Raw genomic sequence first — 17,661 nt, 5'->3', positions numbered from 1 at the left:
GACCGCTCAATTAGCCAAGTCCCCGCTATTCATTATGACCACGACCGTTCGTAATAATATTTGCGGTGAAAGGTGTTAGCTAAATTAGTTGTCGTTGTGTCCCATTCCGTTGGCATGTATTGTTCAAGAACAGAACGATGGGTGTTGAACTGTGATGTAAGCATTCAGTGGTCAAGCAATACACTGTTATATTACTGACATAAAGCGTAACTTACCCTATATACTCTGTCATGACTAGGACATGCGCGTCACGCGTCCACTCTCGCGATCAGAAGGCACACCCACGCGACCCTCCACGCGACAGGAAATCCTACACATCAATATACATACATGTAGATACCTTTACTGTCGGCTAACTTATTTATTAGAATGTAATGTTAAAGTTTACCTGGTCGCTAGTTTTTCGAATTCTAAGCACGTATCAGTTTCTCTATATATAATTAGCTTTGTATAGCGTAACAAGAATGTACATTATTTACATGATGTATATATGTAATAAGTCAGTGTCCTATGACAATAACTATATCTACTGAGACAATTTTGTGGTTATGCTTTGTTTAATTCTGTCTATTACTAAAACCAGTGGACTATAGTGTCAGAGACATAGGACTTAGGATGTGAAACGCATGGGCTGGCTGTAGGAATGTTTGGAGTGTGGACCAGAGGATTCACAGTATTATCCGCGTAAAGATGATCACGTATGACTTGCTGTTAATTATACGAGAAAATCTGTAAGCTTACACGTCCTATAATGACCTCTAATGTTGATACAGTGCTAAGAAATATCAAACATAACACATAACTAGTGCTATATCACATCCGCTATTTTCATAGTTGAATGCTGTATGAGGTACATGCATGTAATTCTCATATAAACAGACGTAAACTTTCTATATAATATCCTTTATTCACTGTACACAGTTTTTGTAGTTCTTTTTTGTTCACATGACAAATAGGTTATATAATTCAAAATGACATATACATAAACCAAAATGGCCGTCTGATGACGTGGTGTGCCATGGAGCAATACATCATCTCACACACAATCGCACATGCTCGTTAATGCCATTTATTTGCTCCTGGTTTTGTAACACACACTGTCCGTACATGACCGCCAGAAATAATTAAACGCATCACTTTCGCATCTCTGGCTAACCTCGTTCTCAATACCTCCACAAGCTCAATTCTAAAGGCACGAGGGCAGGGCATAATTATGACTGCCAAAATACTACGCGGAAGCAATGCGCGTGGCACGAGAAGTCGTTTTGTGGCGCAAAATTGTTACCTCGATGCTAGGTTTCGGCGCCGAAACTTCTTCGAGAATTAAAAAGGCCTCGTGCACCGTCGGAGAGATGTTTGTTTCATCCGTCATATTATGTCATGTCCTCACGCGATTGATGGAAGATATACGACATCAACACCACGTCTTTAAGACGCTTGTTTTACAGTTGCAAATTCTACTTTATGGAGTAAATCTTCACGTTGTATGGAATACAAATGCACGTGTAATTCAGTAATATGTTTTATGGGATCGTTTCCGGTCGGATATCACGTGACCTCTTGTTTCGAAAATACCAAACCCAATCTGTTACTTTTTTCCGGTTAGATTTTTGTCATGTGATGCGTTCGGACGTTTTAATTTTATACCTGGTACCCTGAAGAGTGTATAGTGTTTCTAAACAAAACAAAATTAAACTGTTTAAGCTTGGTCTACACTACAAATGTCGGTATTATCGTTATAACGGGAGAAAATAGGGGGAAAAACAACTGTTCCGTCTTTCTTCTCACTGTTGTTATTGAGTATAGAGCGAGCACGCGGCAGTGGCAGCTCGTGCCCAGACGTAAGTGACAAGACGTGGTCGGACAGGCGTGCTCCGCAACATTTTATGTTGATTTATATAAGAACCTAATTAAAAATACAAGTCACATCTGTGGTGAGAAAAACCGTCAACCGGAATTAAAACACCAAGCTTAAACTGTCGCTTGACCGATTTTGCACAGAGTACATAAATTTTACGATCTAATCTGCAGAAGAAAAAAAAACAATTTACATACACTACTGACAATATGCTGACAGTGTTTAGGGACGAGAGCTGATGTCGTTCAAGTATACTACTAAAACATTGTGTCCATAGTATATAAAAACAATTCGCTTTATGTTAACATAGCATATATAAACGATATTAATTTGTGTTAACTCCTATAAATGTATGTCTAATCAGAGATTTAAATCTTATTTATGTCGCTGGTCTAGTCAACACAACAATAATATAAAATAATTTGTTTTGCTTATGAATCATAAGCCACCAGTACTTCATTCCATAGTAGCATAGTAACATGGTCCAGGATTTTTCGGGATGCAAGTAATTATGTTTTTTTAATATTTTCACCCTGAAGTAAAATAAGCTCAAATTTTTCAATGGCGGTGATAGTTAAAGTAATTACAATAACTTTTGTTTTGAGGAAAATTAAAAATTAATTTGCTCCTTTTTTATTGGAGAAAATATCATTCGTCAGCAGTGTAGCGCCTTTAAGATGAAACTAATAAATCAGCGACAATGCCAAAATTAAGTATAAGATCAATGCAATTTTAAACTCTAAAACATACCAGCATGTTACTTCGGATACATGTCGTTGACCTACAGGTAACTTCAAACAAAGATGCCGCCCTTTTTTACGATGGTAAAAGGCGATTTAATTTGGTATCTGGTCTTTTCTGTTCTTCCTATATTAATTCATTCTTTTTAACGTCACAATCGGCAATGTTGCACTTGAGTAACGTTTGGTTTCTGGTTGGGTGTCTATCCTTGGGTAAATGACATTGTTTTCTGTCCATTGACCGAGATACACCCTAGTCTATAAAGTTTCCCCCTTCTGCGTTACGTTCAGTACATTGTGGGTGGGTGTGACTGTGTTGTGTGTGTTGTGCGGTGTCTTTGGCACCATTTGTCAGTGATAAAGCAATTTGATTTTTCTTTTGCTAGTAGATGCAAATTTCCAATGGAATTCATAGTTTTAAGCTTCGTATGAATGAGTATATGTTGCAACGTATTCAAATTACCAATAAGAAGACGACTTCCTATATTATAATAACATGTGTCTGATTCATTTGTTCTAAAACAACAAAATATGCTGCAACATGGTGCACTCAAACACTGAATACATTTCTTAATGATAATGTCTTTTTAACCAAAAATTTCGTATAGAAGGATCTTTAATTTACCTTTGATCTTAAATCATTAAAGACAAATTGTATGATATATGAAAAATTATGAACACATTTTAGTTACCATTACACACTTTCAATGAAAATGAAAATCATAACAGATGAAGGATTGCAATGGTAGTCTTAGTGTAATTGTAGGATGAGGACAAGAAAAATCCCACATATGGCATCACGTGAGATTGGCATCGATGCACGTGCATCCATGACGATTAGTCTATAATTAGATCATGGTAAATGTATCTCCGCCTATTTCCTGTAAAAGGATTATGACGTAACCGGCGCGTGAAAGAGGCCGCAAATCCGGAAATTTATGTAAATTATATTGAAACAAATGGGTTACAGCATCCTGCAACATGCGTGTAACATCATATCATGGGGTTGACCGATTGTTATCAAACATTACAAGATTGAGGTCTCCCCACATAATGTCTGCCGGAGAAAAACGAGTTTCATCCATGTAATAGTAGCATGCACGGACTAATTACCGCTTTTTATGACACGACCAGAATTATTTACCCCCGTACAAACAATGCTAGAGCATGACGATGCTTCATGTTATGGCCAACCGACGTTTTAACAGACAACACATTCGTCTCAATCAGGGATCAAATTGTATGATAGCGGTGTTAATATCTTGCTTTTAATTCTTCATAATGCGTTATTTCGCATGAGGAAATTGTGAAACGAATTGTTCATTCCCCAGTCTAATAGATATATTTTCAGATCTCTGTATAGTAATTTATCCCTTTCTTCTAACAGCCAAATATGTTCTTGCCCTCCTTGACTTTTTCGTAATAATCTTCTTTCTGCACCTCAGAAAATGAGGAAACTTCAAGATAGTTATAAAAGAATTGGAACATTAAAAATAATAAAAAGGTTTTAAGACTTTAGATCTTTACTATCAATGCCATTGGCGTAGTAAAAATGACATATACCCCATAAGGGTGAAGTCTGGTACAATCTAGCGTAAGTGGTTTTCAGTAATTTGACCCTTGTAGGTTAACCCTAACCCTAAAGTAATTGTTATTATTGTAATTCAGAGATCATCGAGGCTGTTTGTAAGCCCGTTAGGAACAGGCTCTAACAATTGTGGATACTTTTCTAATTGAATAACATAATTGCGAGAGATTTCCCGGTCTATAAGTCTTCGCCATCGAAGACCTAGCTCATATAGTAAGTTCTTGAATTCCCTTGCCATCCCATCTGAAACAAGTAAGGTTTAATCACAGACATTTAATACAATGGGAGCCGGGGAAATGGATAGATACACACAGTACGTACCACATACCCTCTGAAATCCAGCCGAACGCTACCTAAACGCCAGCGGTCGACCAGGCCCAGTGTTCTTCTGTATACCTTCTAGACGAGTACTGTCAGTAGACATAGTCAGAAGTAGCACTCAGTCTACTTATGCCAGAGTCAGTTCGTATTCAAATTTTAATCATGATGACTTTGCATGCATCTTGTAGGTAACGTAAGTTAGCATGCAATTTGATATCAGGTAAAGTAAGCCTTTCTAGGACGACATGCTTACACGCATTTAAAGTCAGAACTAATTAGTATTTAAATTCTAGTGGTGGTTATTTGAGATGCATTTATTAGGGTAGGTTACCATACATCTTAAAATCAAGTTCAAGTTTAATGGTGTTTTTGCGAGCATTTTACGGAAACATCAACTACAGTGTACAATGTACTCAAGAAGACTCTTCATAACTGTTCTAAGATGTTCTATCATTAAAATCCCTGGCATTACCCTATGATGACAGGTGACAGACCGAATACCTTATTATCACAGTTTGTGTTTGCTTTGTCTTAATGATATTGTCTTTAAAAGGCACGCTAATCATTTCAATGTTAATTTCACTACTTTTCATAGACATAGGTTTTTGAAATGTATCCTTTTCATGAATAAACATGGAAAACGACAACCTTTTCGCGATCCCTGTCAATCAAATTTCACATGTCCAAACTGGGTGAGCTATTAATTTCTCCTTAATGTATACAAATTGTCTTTTTTATTAGAAATACGCTCCTTTTTATGTCTTCTTTTAAATTCATATCATTTGTTATAGGGGGTTGGAAGCACGACAGTTGTCACCTGTTTATTTATAAGTTATTTTATTTTGACTTCTGTCAGACGTGTATAGTAAAACCCATTCCAATCCAGCATGATGTTATTTTTCCCATTTACTTTGCTATTGTTAGGAGACACTTACATTTATCATCAAAATTATCTATATCTTATCATGCTTTTCAGAAAAGACGTCAAGAGGTAGCGATATTTTTTCAAAAAAGACAAATTGTCAGAATTAAGTAAAAAAATTATAGAAATGAATAACCAACCTACTTTACTTTCAATATCTTTTTTTTTCAGGAAAAGTTATTTGTCCTGAATGTGCGAAGTGAAATTGAGTTCATACAATAAGTTTAATAAACAGAGTGTATGATTTTTACAACATGATTTGTATCCAAATCCATCAGTGTGGCATGATCTTATAATATCGTAATGGGATGTTCGTGGTGTTAACTGGTGTGTTGTTGGCGGCGATATTTCATGGTAAGTGTTATTTGTGTTGTTGGCGATGATTTGTGTTGCTGTTGGTGGTTGTGACAATAATGGTTTATTTTTAGTATTAGTGGCGATGTTAAGTATTATTTGTGTTGGTGGCAATGATTTGTATTGTTGTTTGTGGTTGTAATGATGGTAATTGTTGTTGTTTGTGGTAGTGACGATGGTAATTGTTGTTTGTGGTAGTGACGATGGTAATCGTTGTTATTTGTGGTTGTGACGTTGGTAATTGTTGTTGTTTGTTGTTGTGAGGATGGTGTGTGTTAATTTTGTTGGTGGCGATGGTTTGTGTTGTTTGTGGTTGTGACGATGGTTATTGTTATTTGTGGTTGTGAGGATGGTGTGTGTTGTTTGTGGTTGCGACGATGGTAATTGTTGTTTGTGGTTGTGAGGATGGTGTGTGTTGATTGTGTTGGTGGCGATGGTGTGTGTTGTTTGTGGTTGTGACGATGGTAATTGTTGTTTGTGGTTGTGACGATGGTAATTGTTGTTTGTGGTTGTGACGATGGTTTGTGTTGTTTGTGGTTGCGACGATGGTAATTGTTGTTATTTGTGGATGCGACGATGGTGTGTGTTGTTGTTTGTGACGATGGTGTGTGTGGTTGTATTGTTGTGGCTATGATGTGTAATGATGTTTGTGTTGTTGGCGATGTGTTGATGTTTGTTGTGACTATTAAAAGTTTATATAGCAAACCTTTTCATAATTCTATTTCTGTGTTATTACGTACATCAGTATACTCCAGTGTTACGATCACTCACGTCTATCGTAGTTTAATTCAATGATCAATTCTGTTCTCATCTTATTATGCATCTGCTTCTGCCTGTCAAGAGAAAACGCCAGACAATATACCAACACTACTGTGTTATCTATCTAATGTCCACGAATTAAATATAAATATAGATGCACAATGAACATGCTTTACATCTCCACCGTATATACTAAAGTTGGAGTAGAAAAACATCTGAGTGGGAGTAAGACTTTTTTAACACAACCGTTAAATAAAATCAAATGAAGCTGAATACATTATAAAAGGTTATCAATGTCTATATCCCTCTGGCTAGGTGTAAAGTACAACAACTTGTTAACATTCGTTTTAACAGCCTGCTTTATGCATACTGCTGCGCCCGTTTTGGTTTTGATATTGACGTTTGACAATCAAAAATCTCTTAATAAATATTAATATATTTAAACACGTTTTAATGTTAACCATTAACAGCAATACAATATTATTCACTGTTAAATGAACCAATCACATCAAAGAGCTCAGCGAACACGTGGTCGCGGGGGCGCCAGTATCCTAATGGCGGTAATTTGTTTACAGGGCACGCGCCAACTGTCAACTAAGATGTTTCTGATAATATATTTAACAACAGGTAACCCGCCCACCGTTAAGTTTAACATAGGTTTGTCCAACATTACCTATTAATTTGGGTTAGGAGGAGTGCCTTTGTGAAGTTGATAATAACTAGTGAGGATGACAAAATAGCTATCTGTACGCTTTTGGTATTTGGTGAGAAAATTTTTAAATATTACACATATTTTGTACGAAACTATCGAGTTTCCACCACTTTCGATGATAATATACTAAACGTTTTCCTCAATGTATTCGTTGACTCGACGAAAGTGTTTCCACAATTACCTCCTTTTAAAGTCAATGTCATATATTTTGGCGATCAAAGAGAGCCAGAACATCCATATAAAATACCTAACTTGTATACGGTCTTCCGAACTGGCAATACTACAGCGGTTTACTGCAACAAAGTGCCAAGAGAACACAACCATTTTATTGCACATTATTCTATTGTTCTGAATTTATAAATTATCGTTGTATTTCATGTAGCCTACTCCGTGCATTGTTACCCGACAAGGCGTTTGTCTGATAAAAGTTAGGATATCTCGACATATTACCTCAAGCCCTCCACCTTCTGGGTCGTGAGTTTGAATCCCATGTGAAATAGTTGCCAGGTACTGACTGCTGGTTTTTCGCCGAGTAATCCGGCTTTCCTTCAGCGACAAATCTGGCAGTTAATAGGACGTTAAACTAATAAACTCAAATTTTACAAATTAAGTTTTGACATTGAATTTAATTTTTTTTTTTGCTTGCACATAGCCGTATCTAGTACAGTTGTACGTTTTGCAGTGTCCGTAATAAAGTATGCATATACAATAAAAACCAGTTTCAGTACTTGGTTATTCTTGGTTTCTGCAGGTTGGGCGTCAGAATCGTACCTGCTGCCTCAATTACATCGCAAAAGGCGACTAAATATGGAACTATATATTTTCTATTCTTCCTAGCTGCCTTTTTCTAACGTCTTCGATGACACCACCTCACTTTTGTTTGACCTACAGTACAGTCGAGCGCTCGCCCTTGTGAGGAAGTCCAGGTTCTGTCCCTTGGTCGAGACACACCATAGCCTATAAAAGTGTTAGTTTCTGCTCCTTCTTAGTGCTCAGCATAAAAGGAGTGATACGACTGGTTTGTCTGTTTTCGGTATAATGTGACCAGATGGAGTGTGTTTGTTCTGTGGCCTTCAGTTGAGCGTTTGCCCTCGTAAGGAATGCTCTGGGTTTTCTACTTTTGCCAAGAAACACCAGACTCTATAAAAGTGGTAGTTTCTGCTCCTGCCTATCACTAGGCTTAAAGGAATAGGGCGTTGCCCGTTGTCAGTATAAGGTAATCTGTTGGAATGTGCTTTCCGGTGTCTCTGGCAGTATGTGGCGGTGAAATAGCACTATGAAATGGGCAATAATTTTAACTACTACAAAAGGACATATCAGCCTCTCAAAATATACAAACATTCAAACAAACGGCCGTTTTTAAATAACCTTGGCTGTCATTAAAACATGAATAAAATAGCTAACCAACAAATCAAACAACTAGCATAACGCTTCAGTGAGATAGTAATATAGAAAGGACAGAGACCACTTTTATCTAGACACAACACGAACGCAGCGCAGTCTCCCAAAATACAAACGCACTTCCTACACATTTCGTACACCGGAGACCGTCCTTAATGGCACTGACTATTGATAAGATGTTAATCTAATCAACTAACGAACCAGTAAATTGTAACATATGTGCAATAGTGGTACCTTTGGCAGCAATGTGCAAAAATAGATTTCTCATATTTTATCAAGAAGTCATGTTCATATAGAAAAATAAAGGTTTTACTTTCAAACCTAGTTACTTTCTTCTTCCTAACGTCTTCCTTGACATCATCTCACTTTTGGCCTTGAGTTGAGCGTTCGCCCCTGTGAAAGCTTTGGGTTCTGTCCTCTGGCCGAGACACACCATAATCCATTAAACTAGTAGTTTCTGCTCCTGCTTAGCGCTCATAATACAGGGAATGGGACGACTGTTTTGGCCCTTGTCAGTATAATGTGACCGGATGAGTTATGTTGCTTGGTGTCTTCGGCGGCATGCTTCAGTGATATAGCAGTATAAAAAGGACAAGAGTTCCACTATACAAGAAAACACAACACGAACATACCGCAGTCTCCCAATACACACACCCGCACTTCATACACGCTACACATCGCATACATGAGAGGCCGTCCTTACATGACACTGGCTGTTCATAGAACGTTAATTTATCTAACGAACAAACAAACAAAATTTAAACCTAGTTATCTGAATCTCGTTTAATGATTTTGATGACCATTTTATTAAGTTTTATCTTGGCCTCGTGTAAGCGAGGTTTAGAATTATGTGATACGATACAGGGTTCGTTCTGAACCACAAAGAAGGTACAATAGGTATATATTTTGAATCATAGTCATGATTCAGATATCACATAAAAATGTATGTCTACAAACCAAAAGGCTAAAATGTCGCATAACTGTAAGCAGATATTGTAAATAAAGAATGTGGATACTGATTTTAACATTTTTTGTAAAGAATAGATTTTGTTGGTAGCTACGATACCCGTCAAAATAGCTTTTTATTTAACAAAACAAGAATTGAACGTAATCTTTAAAATAAATTTACCTTTGACAGCTCGTGCAGGTAATTTATCATTTGTTGGACAACTGCATGTGATAAACTTAAGTCATGCAGTTAGTTTACAATTAATTCTGCAGAAGACACCTGCACATGGAGACAGTTATATCGAATACCTGTGTCACTCAGTACCTAATTTTACATACCTGTTGCAAGAGTTCAACTGACGCACGACAAACGTCACCACGGAGTAATCAATTAGACGCTTTAACAGTTAATTACCTGTTCGCGTGGCGGCTGTCATAATTCTCACCTGCGTCTACTTAAAACATAATTACAGATGTTTGAAGGAAATAAATCCAAATGTAAAAGTTCTTGTATACAGTTTAACAAACGAAAGAAATATATATTCGAACATTATTGCTTTCTTTTAAAACAAATGGAAGGACACTATTTGAACTGTTCAATCTTTCAAAAGTTATTCTATGTTGTTAATAATTTTAAATTCAGGGACAAACAGGTTTGTTTTCTTGAAAAATATTAAACTCGATATAAGATGAAAGGAAACAAGCTTCATCAAACGCGTTTTAATCAATAAACCTTGAGAAGTTTAAAACATACTCAAAGGAATTCTGAATACAAGAAAGATTGTTTGATTCCAAATTGAATGCATTATAAACACTTTAATTGATTTTAAATCGACAGTCAAAGCTATATATTTTCTCCAAATGTCACCGGGAAAAATACCCAGAAATGCACTTATCAACTTGAAATCTATCCATCGGTTAAATGATTCTTCTAACACCCAACGTGTGCCCTATATCGATCTATAATCTGATAACTGTTTTTACAAAAGTAACACGAGAAGTAAACTCTTTAGCTATGTTTCTATGGAAATGTTTATTCATCCCAAGTTTGTTTACAATGCCGCGTTGTAATTATTTTAATAACCTTATCTATCTAACTTTCAAATTATAACGACTATGGAATTCTAAGTAATCACGTCATTATAATTCATTCACTGCATACTCACATTACAACTGTCTCGCACAGAATTGAAACTGATCACGTGCATTCAGACATAAATTCCTCCGTATAGGACCAATTGCGTTATAATACAAAGAAGACAGTTTTTACGTCTGGAACTTAGATGAGCAAACGAATTTATTATCCGTTAACAGGTTAATTCATAATCGTCAAGATGTTATCTTAAAGATACGTTTTATTTAAATCTAAAACTGACAAACACAACCACCCGGAATTTCTGAAAACGTTTTTGTTTGTTTTTTTAAGATGCTAAAGATACATGAATCTAATAAGTAATATTGCATTATTAATTGTGCATTGACAAACGAGCCCGTGCATATGGAAGCTCTGAGCAATTTATCATGGAGACATGTCTTTTACGCTTTTATTATCACGAATTCTTTTCTATTGACTAATGGTATATTTATGGTGCTAGTTTAATTACCAAAAGAGTCAGATGCATCATTATAAGGTGTTTGTTTTTTTGTCCATCATCATCAGATGACGGGCTAATAATTCAAATCGCCTTTCGTCCGTACTAAGTCGTGCGTCCCTCCATTTATCTTTCCTGTCGTGATAAAGAAGGGAATAGCAGATAAACTATATCTTTTCTGACTGATGAATATTCAGTTGTAATCGCCAAGATTCATCCGGGAGTTCTTGTAGGACACTACCATATCATTTTTTATGTTAATTGATGTTATGTTAACTGATAGTGTCAGATTAATTTTTATGAGGGACGGGTAGGGGGTTTGGTAGGGGATATGGAAGGATATCATTATTGTAAAATTGCAATAAAACGTCGTGTTATAAGAGAAAAATACTATACATTTACCGGTATATATGAATCTTAGAGTATTGGTCGGGAAATCTGTATATTGTTCGGGAAGATCTTCTAAGTCTGGGTGGTTTGTGGCATTGTTGATGGGTATTTGTTGAAGGACCTCAGTGAGCAGGCTCATGTAATTATTTTGTTTGTGGAAAAAATGAGTTTCGTATAGTTAGACGGTGACTTGTGTGCTATGGACGGATGACTAAGCCGGTTTGGGGAATAGAAGGGAGCTAACCTCTATATAATTCACTACACTGAGCACGTCCCTAAAGCAAGCGATCGGTACGCCATCATCCTATTTTTGTGGTCAACAGCACCAACAGTTGGATATTCAGTTTGATATACCAAACCATAAGTTAATATTATCCAGCAAATACAAATAAGAAAAGAATAATGACACAAGTAAACAAATTAATGAACAATTACAAATGAAATTAGTTTTAAAAAAATGGTTGAATAATGATGTTACCTATATATTAACAAAGAAAGAAATACCTTTTCTAATGTATCCTTTATTGTGATTTTCATACTGACGAATCAAGATATCATTATATTTACGTCTATAATATAACACAGTGAAATGAGTGCATTGAAATAATATCCTGGACCATTTATTGTCTTCATTTGTTACGTTAACATTTTTACAGTGTTATTAGTAATTGTTCAGTAATTTTTGCAGATATAAATCATCTTAACATGCATAAAACATAAAATCAAGAACTTCTACAGTTTCTACTAATCTCATAAGGCATCATACATATTTGTGTGGGTATTTGAATGATTTTAGCAATTCAAAACCTTACGGTTTTCGGTAGGTTACTGAAGAAAAAAATTGCATGTCAAAATATTCTCCCAGTTATGACACTTTAAAATCATATAAAACAATTTTTGACGACTATTAAGGATTGAAATATTGCACTGCAAAATGTTATTTTCAGCACGTCTGAAGTTTGAATAAGTGTGCACTTTTAACACTATATATACCTTCAGAGAAATGTTTAGATTGTCATAAAATGAATATAACCCAATTGATATTTTTTATAAAAGATTTTGATATTGACACCTGTGTGCCATTAAATTGTAATGGATAAATTTTGAGAACTTCTGTGGATTAGTAGGTAAGAACCTCTACTGGGGATAAATTATGTGAACTTCTGTGGGTTAGTAGGTTAGAATCTCTACCGGGGATAAATTATGTGAACTTCTCTGGATGAGGAGGTTAGACTCTCTACCGGGGATAAATTATGTGAACTTCTGTGGATTAGTAGGTTAGAATCTCTACCGGGTATACATAATGTGAACTTCTGTGGATTAGAATGTTAGACTCACTGCTTGGTATAAATTAGGTGAACTTCTGTGGATTAGTAGGTTAGACTCTCTACCGGGTATAAATTATGTGAACTTCTGTGGATTAATAGGTTAGAATCTCTACCGGGGATAAATTATGTGAACTTCTATGGATTATTAGGTTAGAATCTCTACCGGGGATAAATTACGTGAACTTCTGTGGAGTAGTAGGTTAGACTCTCTACCGGGTATAAATTATGTGAACTTCTGTGGATTAGTAGGTCAGAATCTCTACCGGGTATAAATTATGTGAACTTCTGTGGATTAGTAGGTAAGTCTCTCTTCCGGGTATAAATTAGGTGAACTTCTGTGGATTAGTAGGTTAAAATCTCTACCGGGTATAAATTAAGTGAACTTCTGTGGATTAGTAGATTAGAATCTCTACCGGGGATAAATTATGTGAACTTCTGTGGATTAGTAGGTTAGAATCTCTACCGGGGATAAATTACGTGAACTTCTATGGATTAGTAGGTTAGACTCTCTACCGGGGATAAATTATGTGAACTTCTGTGGATTAGTAGGTTAGAATCTCTACCGGGTATAAACTAGGTGAATTTCTGTGGATTAGTAGGTTAGAATCTCTACTGGGGATAAATTACGTGAACTTCTGTGGATTAATAGGTTAGACTCTCAACCGGGGATAAATTAGGTGAACTTCTGTGGATTAATAGGTTAGAATCTCTACCGGGGATAAATTACGTGAACTTCTGTGGAGTAGTAGGTTAGACTCTCTACCGGGTATAAATTATGTGAACTTCTGTGGATTAGTAGGTCAGAATCTCTACCGGGTATAAATTATGTGAACTTCTGTGGATTAGTAGGTAAGTCTCTCTTCCGGGTATAAATTAGGTGAACTTCTGTGGATTAGTAGGTTAAAATCTCTACCGGGTAAAAATTAGGTGAACTTCTGTGGATTAGTAGGTTAGACTCTCTACCGGGTATAAATTAGGTGAACTTCTGTGGGTTAGTAGGTTAGATTCTCTACTGGGGATAAATTATTTGAACTTCTGTGGATGAGGAGGTTAGACTCTCTATCGGGTATAAATTAAGGGAACTTCTGTGGATTAGTAGGTTAGACTCTCTACTGGGGATAAATTATGTGAACTTCTGTGGATTAATAGGTTAGACTCTCTACCGGGGATAAATTACGCGAACTTCTGTGGATTAGTAGGTTAGACTCTCTACCGGGTATAAATTACGTGAACCTCTATGGATTAGTAGGTTAGAATCTTTACCGGGGATAAATTATGTGAACTTCTGTGGATTAGGAGTTTAGAATCTCTACTGGGGATAAATTAGCGGAACTTCTGTGAATTAGTAGGTTAGATTCTCTACCGGGGATAAATTAGGTGACCTTCTGTGGATAAGTAGGTTAGAATCTCTACCGGGGATAAATTACGTGAACCTCTATGGATTAGTAGGTTAGAATCTTTACCGGGGATAAATTATGTGAACTTTTGTGGATTAGGAGTTTAGAATCTTGCTATCTGGGCACCATAGGTTGAACTGCATTGCTGTAAGTGTGCAATTCTGTCTAAGACCTTTTGAACATATTCGTTGAATTGAAAGTGGATGTTTTATAAACTTCATTTTCGTTTAATGTTAGATTCGGGCCTAATTACGTGAGTTCTAATATAAAACTTTTCCCACACAATTGCAAATAATAACAAACAAAGTCATATTGTTTAACATTTTATTTCATTGTACCAAAAAATAGAATCTTATTTACAAGTAAATATTGCATGTATGATTACCGGTATTAATTGAGTGAAAAACCGTTGAATTATTTTTAATTAAATGAAATATAAATTAACGAGCACTAATTACATGTAGCAATAATAAAGCTTCTTTTGTACATTTGTATAAAAATAGACATATCTCTATATTAATGGAAAAAGTTAATAAATAAATCTTGACGCGTGTTGAATATAATTCCAGCACTTTCCGTCGCACTGCATGAGCTATTTTACACGCGTGTCCTTTTAATGACAGACGTGACTAGCCAGCCACATGTTCTGAGCACACCTGTACGGGGCTGTAACGTCTCATTGTCAGCGTGTCTTCGTTATAGTCTCTGCATTTCTATACTGGGTAGCCGTGACGCTGACCTCCCGGACCGATCCGGAACTTCTGTCACCGTCTTCTGATTTGCGCTACTGTTGGTAGCTTGCATGGCAACCAATCAGGTGCGGAGGAATCGATAGGGGTGTTACCGAGGGCGAGGCCTTGTAGAACGTACGCTCTTCTGCAAAATAAAGACAACAATGTATCACGTAATCCTCAAAACCTTACAAGAGAAAACTGGAGTTATCATTCTGTTTATTTTACAAAAACAAACATTCTTCTCATCAAGGAAATCCCAGACCCGTTTGATAAGAATAATTTTAATTAGATTATATTAATCAGTAAGATCGAATTATTGCATTAGAAGTAGGTTTATTGATTCAGTAGTATTTTTATATTACCTGTAAATACACACGATTCCAAATAGAATTTGACTGAAATTTGCTTAAATGTTTACATTGCTGAGAAACTGTCATACGAAAAGCCATATTGAACAACGTCAATGTTTCATATCTTTTTCAGATAAGTTCTTTTTGTTGTGAATAGATAGCGATGCTCATTCAACACGCCCAGATCGAGGGTGGGGAAGATTAGGGTCGGTTCCTCGGGGGTTATCAAGTCCCAGTACCGCTACAAGATTACAGGTATCACTCCCGTCAAATTTATCAGTTAAGTTGGCACTTCTGTGCCCTCGGTATTGATCGACAATAACCTTCAGCTCGGGGAGCGTGATAACATCTTTTCATCCTTTCAATTGTTTAACACTTATATTTGAACAATATCTTTGACGTGTAGTGTCAGTTAAATTAGTAATTGCCGTTTTGTAATCTCGTAAACGTCATCGATAACGAACCAGGATGCAAGAACCAATTGAGGGAGATCGCAATAAAACTAAATTTGATTCCTAATTAAATGTTAATTGCTCTATTGACATTGATCCTGAATCCGGATTTTATTAAAACTATTCAATAATGTCATCCATTAGAATCGACTATATTACATTAAAGCCGATTTGATCTCACCACATCACGGAATTTTCGTTGATAGCTTATCCAAATGTCATCAATATTTGAAGAAAAATATGTGAATAAATTAAAAGAATGAATACTAAAACAATTATTGAATATCATAAATGAATTGAGTTATGAGCAAATGACTAAATTAATTAGTAATTAAGAAATATGGATAAAGCTATTAACAAGGAAATAAATAAATAATTGAAGTATCGATTACAAAATTACTGTCTTACATATTATTTTAAGAGGTAGTAAACTACTATTTTAATTCAAATGAATTTTTCTTGGTTCGATATTGGAAACAATCTATAATATACCCAGTCAATGTACGAAAATAGTGCAGTGAACTAACTTCCAATGAAACATTTACCAAAAAAAGAAAACTATCTTAGTGCATACGCACAATACATTGTAAAATAACTTATTATCGATAATGTTCTTTAAACGTGTTTTAGCGACATATTTATAGGGGCTACGTTTGTAAGGAATGCTAAAATCGTAATTTTGTTACTCGTACTACCTCTGTAAAAGGATGGAGAGTAGAGAGAAGGATGTTTTTACGCAAACATTTTGGCGAGGGGGTCGATGGGGTAGGAAATAGAGGATGTAATAGGGGTGACACTCTAGAGGGGGATAACTTACCGCTGTTTGAATAGGAACATCCGGATTCTCTATGAAGCTTCAGAACCAGTTGGCGAAGTCTAGTAACTCTTCTTCCTCAGCACTAAGGATCTCGTGGGAAGTCTCGGAAGATGTACTCGGCGTCGGGGAATGCACGGATGGTGATGCTGGAGAAATAGCTGATTTAGGGAGACAGTTGTTATCTAACACTGCGTTTACTGCATCATGTTCATCCACAAGTTGCTGAAGGTACCGGATGTAGTCGATAGCGGCTTTTAAAGTGTCCACTTTGCTCATTTTCTTGCTTTTACCATTTTTTCCACCAGTTGGAATATGTTCACGTAAAGTTGCAAAAGTCATGTTGATTAGTTTTACCCGATTCCTCTCGCGTTCGTTGCGTCGTTCCACCGCCACAGTGGGTGGTTTGCTAAGTCCGAGATAGGTGTCTTGGCTATTGAAATCAAGACGCCTCTTGCACACAATTTCTCGAACATTTTCTTTCATAACTTTGTAAAATTTGGCTTCGGGCGTAGATGGCGATGATTGTGGAGAAATTGTGAACATGCAGGATGGTCTATCCATGGTCATTGTTTGAAAAATTCCTTGACCATCGATAGTGGACATTGGCATTACGGGCATTCTAGACTCTGTTTCCATGTCCAGAAGTCGTGAAACTGGCTCGTGCATGTCGCGTGCCTTGATATGTCACTTACGTCACGAGCTGGTAGTCAAGGTAGTCTGTTGTCGGTAGGTAGTGGGAATTTTGGATGGGTACACGTTACACTGTGTTGACTTTTATATAAGGCGTGCGACAATGGCGCTAGCTCCACCTCTCTCTGCTATCGGCGAGATTGTCTCACACCATTCGCGGGTCGGGCGCGTGCCCCTTGTCAGTCGAGTGAGCAGGAACGAGCGGTACCTTAGTGAAGACGCTTATAGTGACAGGAGGGAGTGGAAAGCACCTTCGCTTTAATGATTAAAATGAATGAAGTGAATTCAAATTCTGACCATTTAAGGGT

General features: G+C 36.5%; 1 protein-coding gene across 1 annotated transcript; it reads right to left on the bottom strand.

Annotated features, from left to right (window-relative positions):
* Window positions 1-14,620: 14,620 nt before the first annotated feature.
* LOC138310931 (achaete-scute homolog 1-like) lies at window positions 14,621-17,402 on the bottom strand. The gene is made up of 2 exons (XM_069252265.1): window positions 16,664-17,402; window positions 14,621-15,186 (listed from the first exon to the last, which is right to left on the bottom strand). Exon 1 carries the CDS (start codon window positions 17,327-17,329, stop codon window positions 16,703-16,705), a length of 627 nt encoding a protein of 208 aa, XP_069108366.1. The 5' UTR covers window positions 17,330-17,402; the 3' UTR covers window positions 14,621-15,186; window positions 16,664-16,702.
* Window positions 17,403-17,661: the final 259 nt, after the last annotated feature.

Source organism: Argopecten irradians, chromosome 1 (assembly GCF_041381155.1).
Source record: "Argopecten irradians isolate NY chromosome 1, Ai_NY, whole genome shotgun sequence".
Taxonomy (NCBI): domain Eukaryota; kingdom Metazoa; phylum Mollusca; class Bivalvia; order Pectinida; family Pectinidae; genus Argopecten; species Argopecten irradians.
Note: the sequence above shows the minus strand (reverse complement) of the source record. Positions and strands in the feature narration are given on the sequence as shown.

What these genes read in the sequence shown, in the direction of transcription:
- LOC138310931 (XM_069252265.1), bottom strand. Translation starts at nt 17,329, where the DNA reads ATGCACGAGCCAGTTTCACGACTTCTGGACATGGAAACAGAGTCTAGA.